Source organism: Rana temporaria, chromosome 4, assembly GCF_905171775.1.
Source record: "Rana temporaria chromosome 4, aRanTem1.1, whole genome shotgun sequence".
Classification (NCBI taxonomy): domain Eukaryota; kingdom Metazoa; phylum Chordata; class Amphibia; order Anura; family Ranidae; genus Rana; species Rana temporaria.
Genome location: NC_053492.1, coordinates 339,266,063 through 339,276,485, shown reverse-complemented (window position 1 = coordinate 339,276,485; position 10,423 = coordinate 339,266,063). Strand labels below are relative to the sequence as shown.

The 10,423-nt window shown below is 47.0% G+C and overlaps 1 protein-coding gene across 1 annotated transcript in view; it reads right to left on the bottom strand.

Moving 5' to 3' along the window:
- Nucleotides 1–1,017: 1,017 nt before the first annotated feature.
- Nucleotides 1,018–10,423, bottom strand: part of EDARADD (EDAR associated death domain) — a 152,713-nt gene continuing 143,307 nt past the window's right edge. The window contains 2 exon segments of the mRNA XM_040350759.1: nt 1,018–1,092; nt 1,095–1,445. Of these exon segments, the coding sequence (XP_040206693.1) occupies nt 1,055–1,092; nt 1,095–1,445 (389 nt within the window). The 3' untranslated portion in view covers nt 1,018–1,054.

The window sequence follows — 10,423 nt, the reverse complement described above, 5'->3', positions numbered from 1 at the left end:
TCTCACTCTCTCATACTGGTCACTGGAAGTTTAACATGGCACCTCATGGCAAAGAACTCTCCAATGATCTGAAAAAAATAATTGTTGCTCTACATAAAGGTGGCCTAGGCTACAGGAAGATTGCCAAGACCCTGAAACTGAGCTTGCAGCATGGTGGCCAAGACCCTACAGTGGTTTAACAGGACAGATTCCACTCAGAACAGGCCTCGCCATGGTCGACCAAAGAAGTTGTGTGCACGTGGTTGTCTTTGGGAAATAGATGTATGAGTGCTGCCAACATTTCTGCAGGGGTTGAAGGGGTGGGGGTTAGCCGGTCAGTGCTCAGACCATACACCGCACACTGCATCAAATTGGTCTGCATGACTGTCATCCCAGAAGGAAGCCTCTTCTAAATATGATGCACAAGAAAGCCCACAAACAGTTTGCTGAAGACAAGCAGACTAAGGACATGGATTACTGGAACCATGTCCTGTGGTCTGATGACACCAAGATAAACTTATTTGGTTCAGATGGTATCAAGTGTGTGTGGCGGCAACCAGGTGAGAGGAGTACAAAGACAAGTGTGTCTTGCCAACAGTCAAGCATGGTGGTGGGAGTGTCATGGTCTGGAGCTGCATGAGTGGTGCTGGCACTGGGGAGCTACAGTTCATTGAGGGAACCATGAATGCCAACATGTACTGTGACATACTGAAGCAGAGCATGATCCCCTCCCTTTAGAGACTGGGCCACAGGGCAGTATTCCAACATGATAACGACCCCAAACACACCTCCAAGGCCTCCAGGTTGAGCATTTGTGGGGCATCCTCAAACGGAAGGTGGAGGAGCGCAAGGACTCTAACATCCTCCAGCTCTATGATGTCATAATGGAGGAGTGAAAGAGGGCTCCAGTGGCAACCTGTGAAGCTCTGGTGAACTCAACAAACATCATGGATAAATTTCAAGTACTCATAAATAGAACCCATTGCATTCTGTACATGTGCTAGACAACGTAGAGAACAACACAGATATATCATAATGTCAAAGTACAGATTATTTAATTTTTTTTTAATGTCATTCATCCAAAAGAATTATTCACACACTGCTCCTGTAAATTTTATGTACCCTCATTGGCCAATCAACATTGACCCATTTTAGTAACACTTTTTGAACATCGACCCTCTTGTAAAGTTTACACAGGTCTATCAACTGCTCCACAGTCCTTTCACTGTTCCGTAGCAAGAAGCCAATAGTAGGACTTTGGGCTCCAGATTTCTGCTCCACAAAGCAAAGCTCGTCGTAATTCATACCCCATTTGCTTGCAAAGTTCCTCCAGTTTTTAACAGTGGGATGGCAAGGATCCAGTTTTATCTTCAGGGTATATAGAAGATCCTCATCATTCAGCAAGTCACTGATTGTTGGGATGGAGTTGAAAGTATCAATACTTTCTTTATAGGAATTGGTCAAATCTGTGAAAAATGATATACCAGCAAAATGTGATCACAAATTGTGGAAGAAAAACACAACGAAAAAATATTCCAAGATATGTGGGAGTCTGCTGGTGTTTTTTTCAAATTATATTAGCATAAGTTTTGATCTTTAAGAGGAGTATCTTGGTTATATCTAAAATAGGCACATCTGTACTAAGAGTTAATGTCATGGATATGCATTAAAGTCTGGCAGCTTACCTGTCTCCATGTGTTTATTAGAGGCCTGACTCTGTTCTGGCTGCCCTTTTATCATCTCTCCTTCCTGTATAGTCCCAACCCAGGCCATCCCAGGAAGTCTATATTAACTGTTGCACTGCAGGTCTGCAGTGCTGTTCAACTTTGTTTGTAGCTTGAGTTCCTGTCTGCTGTGTTTACCTTCATGTGTACCGATTTTGGCTCGTATCTGACTACTCCTGCTTGCCGGTTTCCCTGACCTTTTGCCTGTCCCTCAGTTACCCTTGTCTGCCTGTTGCCCTGACCTCGGCTTGCCCATCACTATCACTTGTCCTGGTTGCTGCTTCCCCTCTCTCCCTGCGGAGCGTGACCTGGGGGACCCCAGGGGTCGCGACCTGGATCCAGCTGCAGGGAAGGTCATTCTCACCACTAGAGGCTCTGGTGAACACCAAGTTGGGTCTTAGACTCTGCGCCCTGGGGAGTCTTGGGCTCACACTTCCTCTCTGATTGCAGCAGTCGGCTATAGGGTTCACTACCCTGTGGTGCATCCCCGACCCCCACGGGGTGCACTTGTCACCTGGCCACAGGTGACCTGACAGTTAAGACTTAATAAGATGTAATACTAATCTTGGAGAAATAGCAGTTTTTTGATTAGAAATATGGCCGAATCCAGTATAGGCACAGCTACCAATATACCACCAAGATGAAAAAGGGTATAGAAGATCAGCTTGCAGATACCTCCCCCACTTAACATCCCATGTCCACAGGTACAATCATTACTTCCCTCATTCAACCCCGTTACTATTTATGAGGTTGCTAAACTTTTTTCCAACGCCCACCTAACCACCAGTTCCCAGGATCCTGCTCCCTCGCAAATGCAATGATCACTCCCTGGCTCTATTCTACACTCGCTAACTCACATCTTCAGTCTCTCCCTATCTTTTGGCATCTTCCCCAACTCTCTAAAACATGAACTAGTCGCCCTTTATCCTTAAAAAGTCCTTACTGGACCCCACCAATCTTAACAACCTATGCCCCATCTCCTTGCTCCCCTTTTCCTCCAAACCCCTTGAATGTCTGGTCTACAACCATTAAGTGACCATCCGACTGAGAACAAACTTCCCCTTCAGTCCGGATTTCGCCCTCAACATTCCACAGAAACTGCTCTCCTGAAACTCACAAACGACCTACTAATGGCTAAAACCAATGGATACTATTCTGTACTACTCCACCTGGATCTCACTGCTGCCTTTGACACAATGGACCACCGCCTCCTCCTCAAAAAACTCCACTTCTTTGGTCTCTATGACTGTACTCTTCACTGGTTCTCATCCTACCTATCCCGCCGCACCTTCAGTGTCACTTACAATTCTACTTCCTCTTCTCCTCTTCCTTTTTCCGTCAGGATTCACCAAGGTTCTGTTCTTGGACCTCTCAATGTACACCTCCTCCTTGTGTCAGTTCATTGCCTCCCATGGCTTTCAATACCATTTCTACACCGATGACACCTATCTCTCTATACCACAGCTCACTCCGTCAATTTCCTCACGCATCACCAATTTACTAACAGACATATCAGCATGGCTATGTTATATAGACGAGACCATTAATCACAACCAATTTAATTTAAAATTTACAGTCTCCAGGAATCCTCAACAAATTACATTTTTAGATCTTTAAAGATCAGGACAACTGCTTGGCTTCGACATTATTCAGAAAGGAAACAGCAGGTAACACACTGCTGCACGAGGATAGCGCTCACCCTATAGCACTTATTAGGAGCATACCCTATGCTAAATATTTAAGTCTATGCCGTAACTGTACCTACCTGGACGAATTCAAATCTCAGGTCAATGCCCTGCGTATTTGGCTAAGGCCCCGTACACACGACCGGATCTATCCGCTGGAACTGGTCCGCCGGACCAGTTCCAGCAGACCGATCCGGTGGTGTGTAGGCCCGAGCGGACAATTGTCCGGCGGATCGGACAGTTTCCAGCGGACCAGAATTGGTTAGCATGCTAACCAATCTGTCCGCTGGAAATCTATCCGTCGGACGTGTTCAGTCGTCTGTACAGAGTCACCGGACACGTCCGACCGACCGCCATCCCCCGCATGCGTCGTACTGAATCGGCGCATGCGTGGAAGCTTTAAACTACAAGGCCGCCCACGTCGCCGTGTCATCGTCGCGGCGACGTCGCGGCCACGCCCCGCGTACTGTTTACACGTGGATTTCTGTCTGATGGTGTGTACAACCATCAGATAGAAATCCGGCAGCCGGACGCAGTGGATCCGTCCGCTGGAAACGGTCCGCCGGACCGTTTTCAGCGGATAGATCCGGTCGTGTGTACGGGGCCTTAGAACAAGAGTCTATAGCGAATCCTTACTTTGCAGTGCTTATAACAAAGCTTTGCGTCAATCACGCAATTCTTTGCTATATAAGGCCAAAAATATAAAAAATAACCAAACCATTAAATTCATTACCAGATACTCACAACAGCACAAGGCTCTGCGTAATATATTGGCGAACCATTGGTCTACCCTACAGGAGGATCCTGGCCTTAACAAATACGTCTGTCCCTACCCAAAAATTATTTTTAGAAGAGAACGATCATTACGAGACAAATTGACATCCAGTCACTATTGCGCTAATTCTAACACTAGACAACCTCAGAATGGCATGACACGTTGGAGCAAATGTTCTTTCTGGATCACTATAGGTACCAGTTTTACGCTTCCAAATGGAGAAAAGTTCGTCCCTGAATTCCACGCTGATTGCAATACCCAAGGGGTAGTCAACCTGATGGCATGCCAATGTGGCGCCATTTATGTGGGGAAGATGGCCAGGCATTATTGCGCCAGAATTAAAGATCATGTCTACTACTCTGCTGGCGGTAAAATGGTTACTGCCGTCAGCAGACATTTAGATCTGTACTACAGTTTTGATGTCTCTTTGATATCATTTATTGCACTGGCCATCATCCCCAAGGATCCACGAGGCAGGGAATGGGATAAGCTGATTCTCCAAAGGGAAACCATTTGGATAGAACATCTCAATGCCATCCATGCACCTGGTTATTAATGAAGCTCAGACATACAAGCCATTTCTGTGATATAATTGGGAGTTATTATTCTGGGATTGTCCAGTGACTTTTTGCCTGTTTAGACTGTTCAAATACTTAGACTGTACTCCTTGTTAGTTCCACCTCCTGTTCCTTATCCTTAGTAACTGTTCATGGTTTTATCCTAATGCTTATTTATGATTGATAGTTTATATAAGTTTATGTTCATTGCCTATATCATCTCAAATGTTGAATACCTTTCTAATTTTTAATATATTGCTACTTTAATATTGCCATGTAATGTATGTATTATTTTTTGTTTATTGTACATTTCTGTTTGTGATAAACATATTTTGCGATGTGATGGCACTTGGGGGCCGGCTAGAGGGTGCTGTCTCTCTGCCGGTCCTTTTTCGCCTCTGTTTATGTTCTTCTGTCCCAGATGAGCGCCGCTCTTACCACTTGTGCGCACGTGTGAGATGCTTGTGGGGCACATGCGGGGTGGTGATTCTCGGCCGGTCTGGATGACGTCACATCGGCTTCTCCGATTGGTGACTACAGGCGGGATGTGCATATTTAAGCGATCTTTCAGTGCTTAGATTTTCTGTATATGCAATGGCTATTACTTTAGCGGCGGCGGCTTCTATGTGTTGGACACTTGGACTCCTTTCTACAATTAGGTATGGGTTATTTCTCTCTTTGCTGTTGCGGCAATCACTACCTACCAATATCTCACCAGGGTCTCCTTGCTTTGTATTATTTCTACCAGTTTCAGCATGAGCGATACACAGCCTTGCTACATTCAGATCGTAAGGCTCCCCAGAACTTCTGGGGATTTATTGCATCTCAACCTTGATTTCCTACTGTTGATATATTCCCTCTACTGAGGCATTTTTTATCAGTGGTTGATCTATCTGTGAGTGGCCCTTTTGCTGGCCTACTGAGCATTGTGCATATTATATTATATATGGGCATTTTAGCCCTATGCCATGGGTGCTCAACCTGTGGCTCTCCAGCTGTTGCAGAACTACAATTCCCATGAGGCATTGGAAGCCGCTGACAGTTACAAGCATGACTCTCGAAGGCAGAGGCATGATGGGACTTGTAGTTCCGCAACAGCTGGAGAGCCACAGGTTGAGCACCCATGCCCTATGCCATTATCTAGCCTGAGTTCTTTTCACCTAATAATGAGTGTGCTAACTTATTTTCATTGTTATATGGGGTTACTCTTATTTAAATTCATCATGGTTGATCTATCTGTTTGTTCACTTTCAGATCTGTCAGTTTTTATTGCTGTCAAGATCAGTATAGCATTCACTCCTGCACAGCCGACTATGCCCTAACGCCTGCTAATAACTTGGTCCTATATCTATTTCTTTTATATGCTATACCCTATATGAAATAGTAAGTATCATCATTATCTATTATCACTACTTGCTATATACAAGTTATGCAGTGAGAAGTCACTGCACCCCTTTATATACTATTAGGCACAAAATAGACCCATGTCTATCACCTTCACTCTTTTTCTTCTCTTGCTTTTGTCCCTGTCCCCCCCCTCTTTTCCCAATTTCCTCTCCCTCCCTTCCCTTTACTTTTTAGCCTACATTACCATGATTATCATATTATGCATGCCCCCATAGTTGACTGATACGAGCTGGCATCCTCCCCCTCGCTGTTGTCACTGGGATTTGCCTCTACAGTATCTGTTCTGGGTATTCTGTGGGGTGTAATGTCACAAACTGAAAACTATGTTTTATATATAGGTATATAGTTTGTGTATTGATTTCTTTATCGTACATCACGGGACACAGAGCGGCATATTCATTACTATGTGGGTTATATGGAGTACCTTCAGGTGATGGACACTGGCAATCTTAAACAGGAAGTCCCCTCCCTATATAACCCCCTCCCATAGGAGGAGTCCCTCAGTTTTTTCGCCAGTGTCTTAGGTGTTGGTCACAAATTAGTTTGCCTCCATGTCCTTGGGACTAGGTAGACTATACTGGATCTGTCCAAAGTGCCTCAGAGCCAAAGTGGACAGTACCCGGGCCCCAAGTCGTGGGGTTTTGCCTATAATGCCTCTCTTCGGAGGGCTGGACCCTGGGCCCAGAACTTTGAACTTTCTAAAGTCCAAAAGGCGCTGTTGCCAGGGTGCTGTATAGGTCCAGGGCAGTGGGCTTCCTGCTAGGACCCGAGTCCCTGAAGGTCTGGTACAGAACCCGCGGAGATGGGGGAAGATTGGGCCTCTTGCTTTTGCAATACCCTGCAGCGTGGAGCAGGTAAGAGAGGGGCCTGCGGAACTTGGTTCGTCGACAGGTCCCTCAGTGGGGGGAATCTAGTTGGGACAGCCTGGGATGCTCTGCATGGGCGACTTTTTCCACTGTCTGCTAGACAGGATGGTTACTTCCCACATTCTAGTGTATCCCCCTCCACTAAACTGTGTTTGCCATTATATATATTTATATATGTATGTTGCTGCTCCGCATGGCTTTGGGGGTTAGGGGCTCCTTTCCTGGTTCCCTGGGACTAACAAGGATCAGTCCACCCCCTGTGTTTTTCTGGCTTAAAGCTAATGCTAAAGTATGGCCAGAGACTTGCCTTGTCAGGTGTTGCGTTGCGGCCAAAGCGGCTGTGTCCTGTCACGCCGCTGGCGTTGCTGCCTCTCCTCGTGGTGTGTGTCGCGCGCGCGCGCGTGCGCGCGCACGTGTAATATAGGAGCGCGCACGGAAGAGGCGGGGACCGTAGCAGCGTCAGCAAGGAGGAAGGGGCGTTCCCCTCGCTATATCTCGGCTGACAGATCTGTCCTCCGGTCAGTGTGAGAAGCATCTGCTGGCCGGAGGGACACAGAGCGGGGCACAGAGCGGCGGTCGAGCGACACCTGGTGGCGGTAAAGAGACCTGTTGGTCTGGAGCTAGGCTCCCCACTGACCTGAAAAAAAAAAAAAAAAAGAGGAAGCTAAAAACCCTTTTTGTTTCTTTAAAGCCAAGAGTCTCTAGCAGCAGGTTGGCTAGTAACACAGTTCTTTTCCTAAAGGAACAGTGCCTGTAAAAAAAAAAAAAAAAGATATATAAAATAAAATAAATATATAAAAAAAAAAAAAAAAAAAAAAGAGGGGGGTTAATATAGAAGGAGGGTGTGGGCACTGCCTTCCTTTGGCATTAAGGGGATATTCTTTCCTGCCTTAAGCTATATTTCTTTTTCCTCCTTGCTACAACAGTCAGTTGTTGCTAGCGGAGTGCCTCAGTGTTGTATCATGGGCCCTAAAGGTTCGGGGACTAAGAATGCTAAAAATGCAAAAAAACAGAAGGGTTCCCCCTCTAGTTCTGAGGATCTTAGTCAGGCCATGCCGGGTTTGTCCTCCCCTGAGAAATTAACCGACGCCACCTTTGAGGAGCCATCAGGTGTGGTGGGTGCTGCGGCTGGCCCCATTCTACCTACTCCGGTGTTTGTTACACCCGAGATGTTAGCTGTCTCCCTGGACGGTTAGAACAGAGATTGACAATGCTTCTTAATAATTCTCTTACGGGTAAAAAGAGAGATAGGTCTCCGTCGCCTAAATTAGTGTCCTCAGAAGTTGAGGCTCTCTCCCCTGAGGAGTTTGAATCCCAGGAAGACCTAACAGAGCAGAACCTAGAAGGTTCAGATATGGAGGAGTCCACTATTGAGGAACCTTTTTCGGTCTCCCAAGCAGAAGGTCTGTGGGTTCAGTCTCTAACGGATATGGTCCGTTCAGCTTTTAAACTGCCTTTACCAGAGCCTCAGTTTCCTGCTGTATCGTCCTTGGGCTCCTTGAAAGCACCATTTAGTAACGCAGTCTTTCCACTTCACCCCTTGTTGGAGAACGTGATTTTTCAAGATTGGGTTCGGCCCGATAGAATTTTTGTGCCTCCAAAGAGGTTTTCTGTTCTGTACCCCATGGAGGAGAGTTTTTCTAAAAAATGGGTGCTTCCTGCTGTGGATGCAGCGGTCTCCTCCGTAAATAAGTCTTTAACCTGTCCGGTAGAGAACATACAAATGTTCAAAGACCCGGTTGATAAGCGGTTAGAGACCCTTTTGAAGGCATCTTTTTCTACAGCAGGAGCAGTCGTGCAACCGGCAGTTGCTGCTATAGGTGTTTGTCAGGCGTTAAAAGACCAGACAAAACAGATGTTAAGGGAGCTCCCGGCTCAGCAAGCGCAGGATCTGGCCGACCTCCCTAGAGCTCTGTGTTTTGCGGTGGATGCCATAAAGGACTCCATCCAACAGGCTTCCCGTCTGTCGCTGTTTCTGGTACATATGCGGCGACTCTTGTGGCTAAAGAATTGGTCAGCCGAGACCCCATGTAAAAAACTTTTGGCGGGCTTTCCCTTTCACGGAGGAAGGCTTTTTGGGGAAGATCTTGATAAATACATACAGACAATATCAAGTGGCAAGAGTACTCTTTTACCAGTCAAAAAGAGATTTCGGGGCCCTACGTTCAAGCGGCAGCAATCCCCAGCCCCAGGGCCCTCTGGCCCCAGGCAGTATCAACGGCCTCCCGCACGAGCAAACTTTGCTAATAAGTCGCAGGGACAGGCCACTGGTAATAAAAGACCATGGTTCCGCAAACCAGCTAAACTGGCTCCCAAGTCAGCCTTATGAAGGGGCGCCCCCACTCAATCAGGTGGGGGGAAGGCTTCGATTCTTTGCAAAGGTTTGGGAAGCCAAGATCCCCGACAAATGGGTTCTTTCCTTAGTGGCGACTGGCTACAAAATAGAATTTCGGGAGTTCCCCCCTCCGCATTTTCAGGAATCAAGGATTCCAAGCGATCCGGCAAAGAGGGCTGCCTTGCTATCAGCCTTGGATCGTCTTCTGGATCAAAGGGTAATCATAGAGGTACCCGTTCAGGAGCACAAGCTAGGCTTTTACTCCAATCTGTTTATCGTTCCGAAACCCAATGGTGATGTAAGGCCCATCCTGGATCTAAAAATTTTAAACTCTTACCTGAGGATCCAGTCCTTTCGGATGGAATCCATACGCTCTGCCGCCGCAGCTTTGCAGCCGAACGATTTTTTGGCCTCAATAGACATAAAGGATGCATACCTTCATGTTCCGGTTTTCCAAGGGCATCAAAAGTTCTTACGCTTTGCTGTCGCAGGGTGCCACTATCAATTTGTGGCTCTCCCTTTCGGGTTGGCTACGGCCCCCCGTGTGTTTACGAAAGTCCTGGCCCCCATCTTGGCCAGTCTGAGGACCCAGGGAGTCTTGATCCTGGCCTATTTGGACGACCTCCTGGTCATAGATCACTCTGCTTCAGACCTGTGTCGAGCAGTATCCCTGGCGGTTCAGTACCTCAAGGTATTCGGTTGGGTTCTAAACCAAGAAAAATCGGCTTTGCAGCCTACAAGGCGATTGGAATACCTCGGCATGCTGCTAGACACCAAGCAGCAAAGGGTGTTTCTCCCCGTAAAGAAATTCAGGGGGATCAAACAATTGATCCAGTTAGTGCTAAGCAAAAGGCAGCCCACTATCCGTTTGTGCATGAGATTACTAGGAAAGATGGTGGCCACCTTCGAGGCGGTGCCATATGCTCAGGCCCACACTCGAATCCTGCAGACAGCCATCCTGTTAGCCTGGAACAAGGATCCACAAGCCCTGGATCTTCCGTTGACCCTTCCGTCAGGGGTCCGGCAAAGTCTCTGCTGGTGGTTAAAGCCTCTGAACCTCCTAAAGGGAAGATCGTTCAGTCCCATCATCTGGAA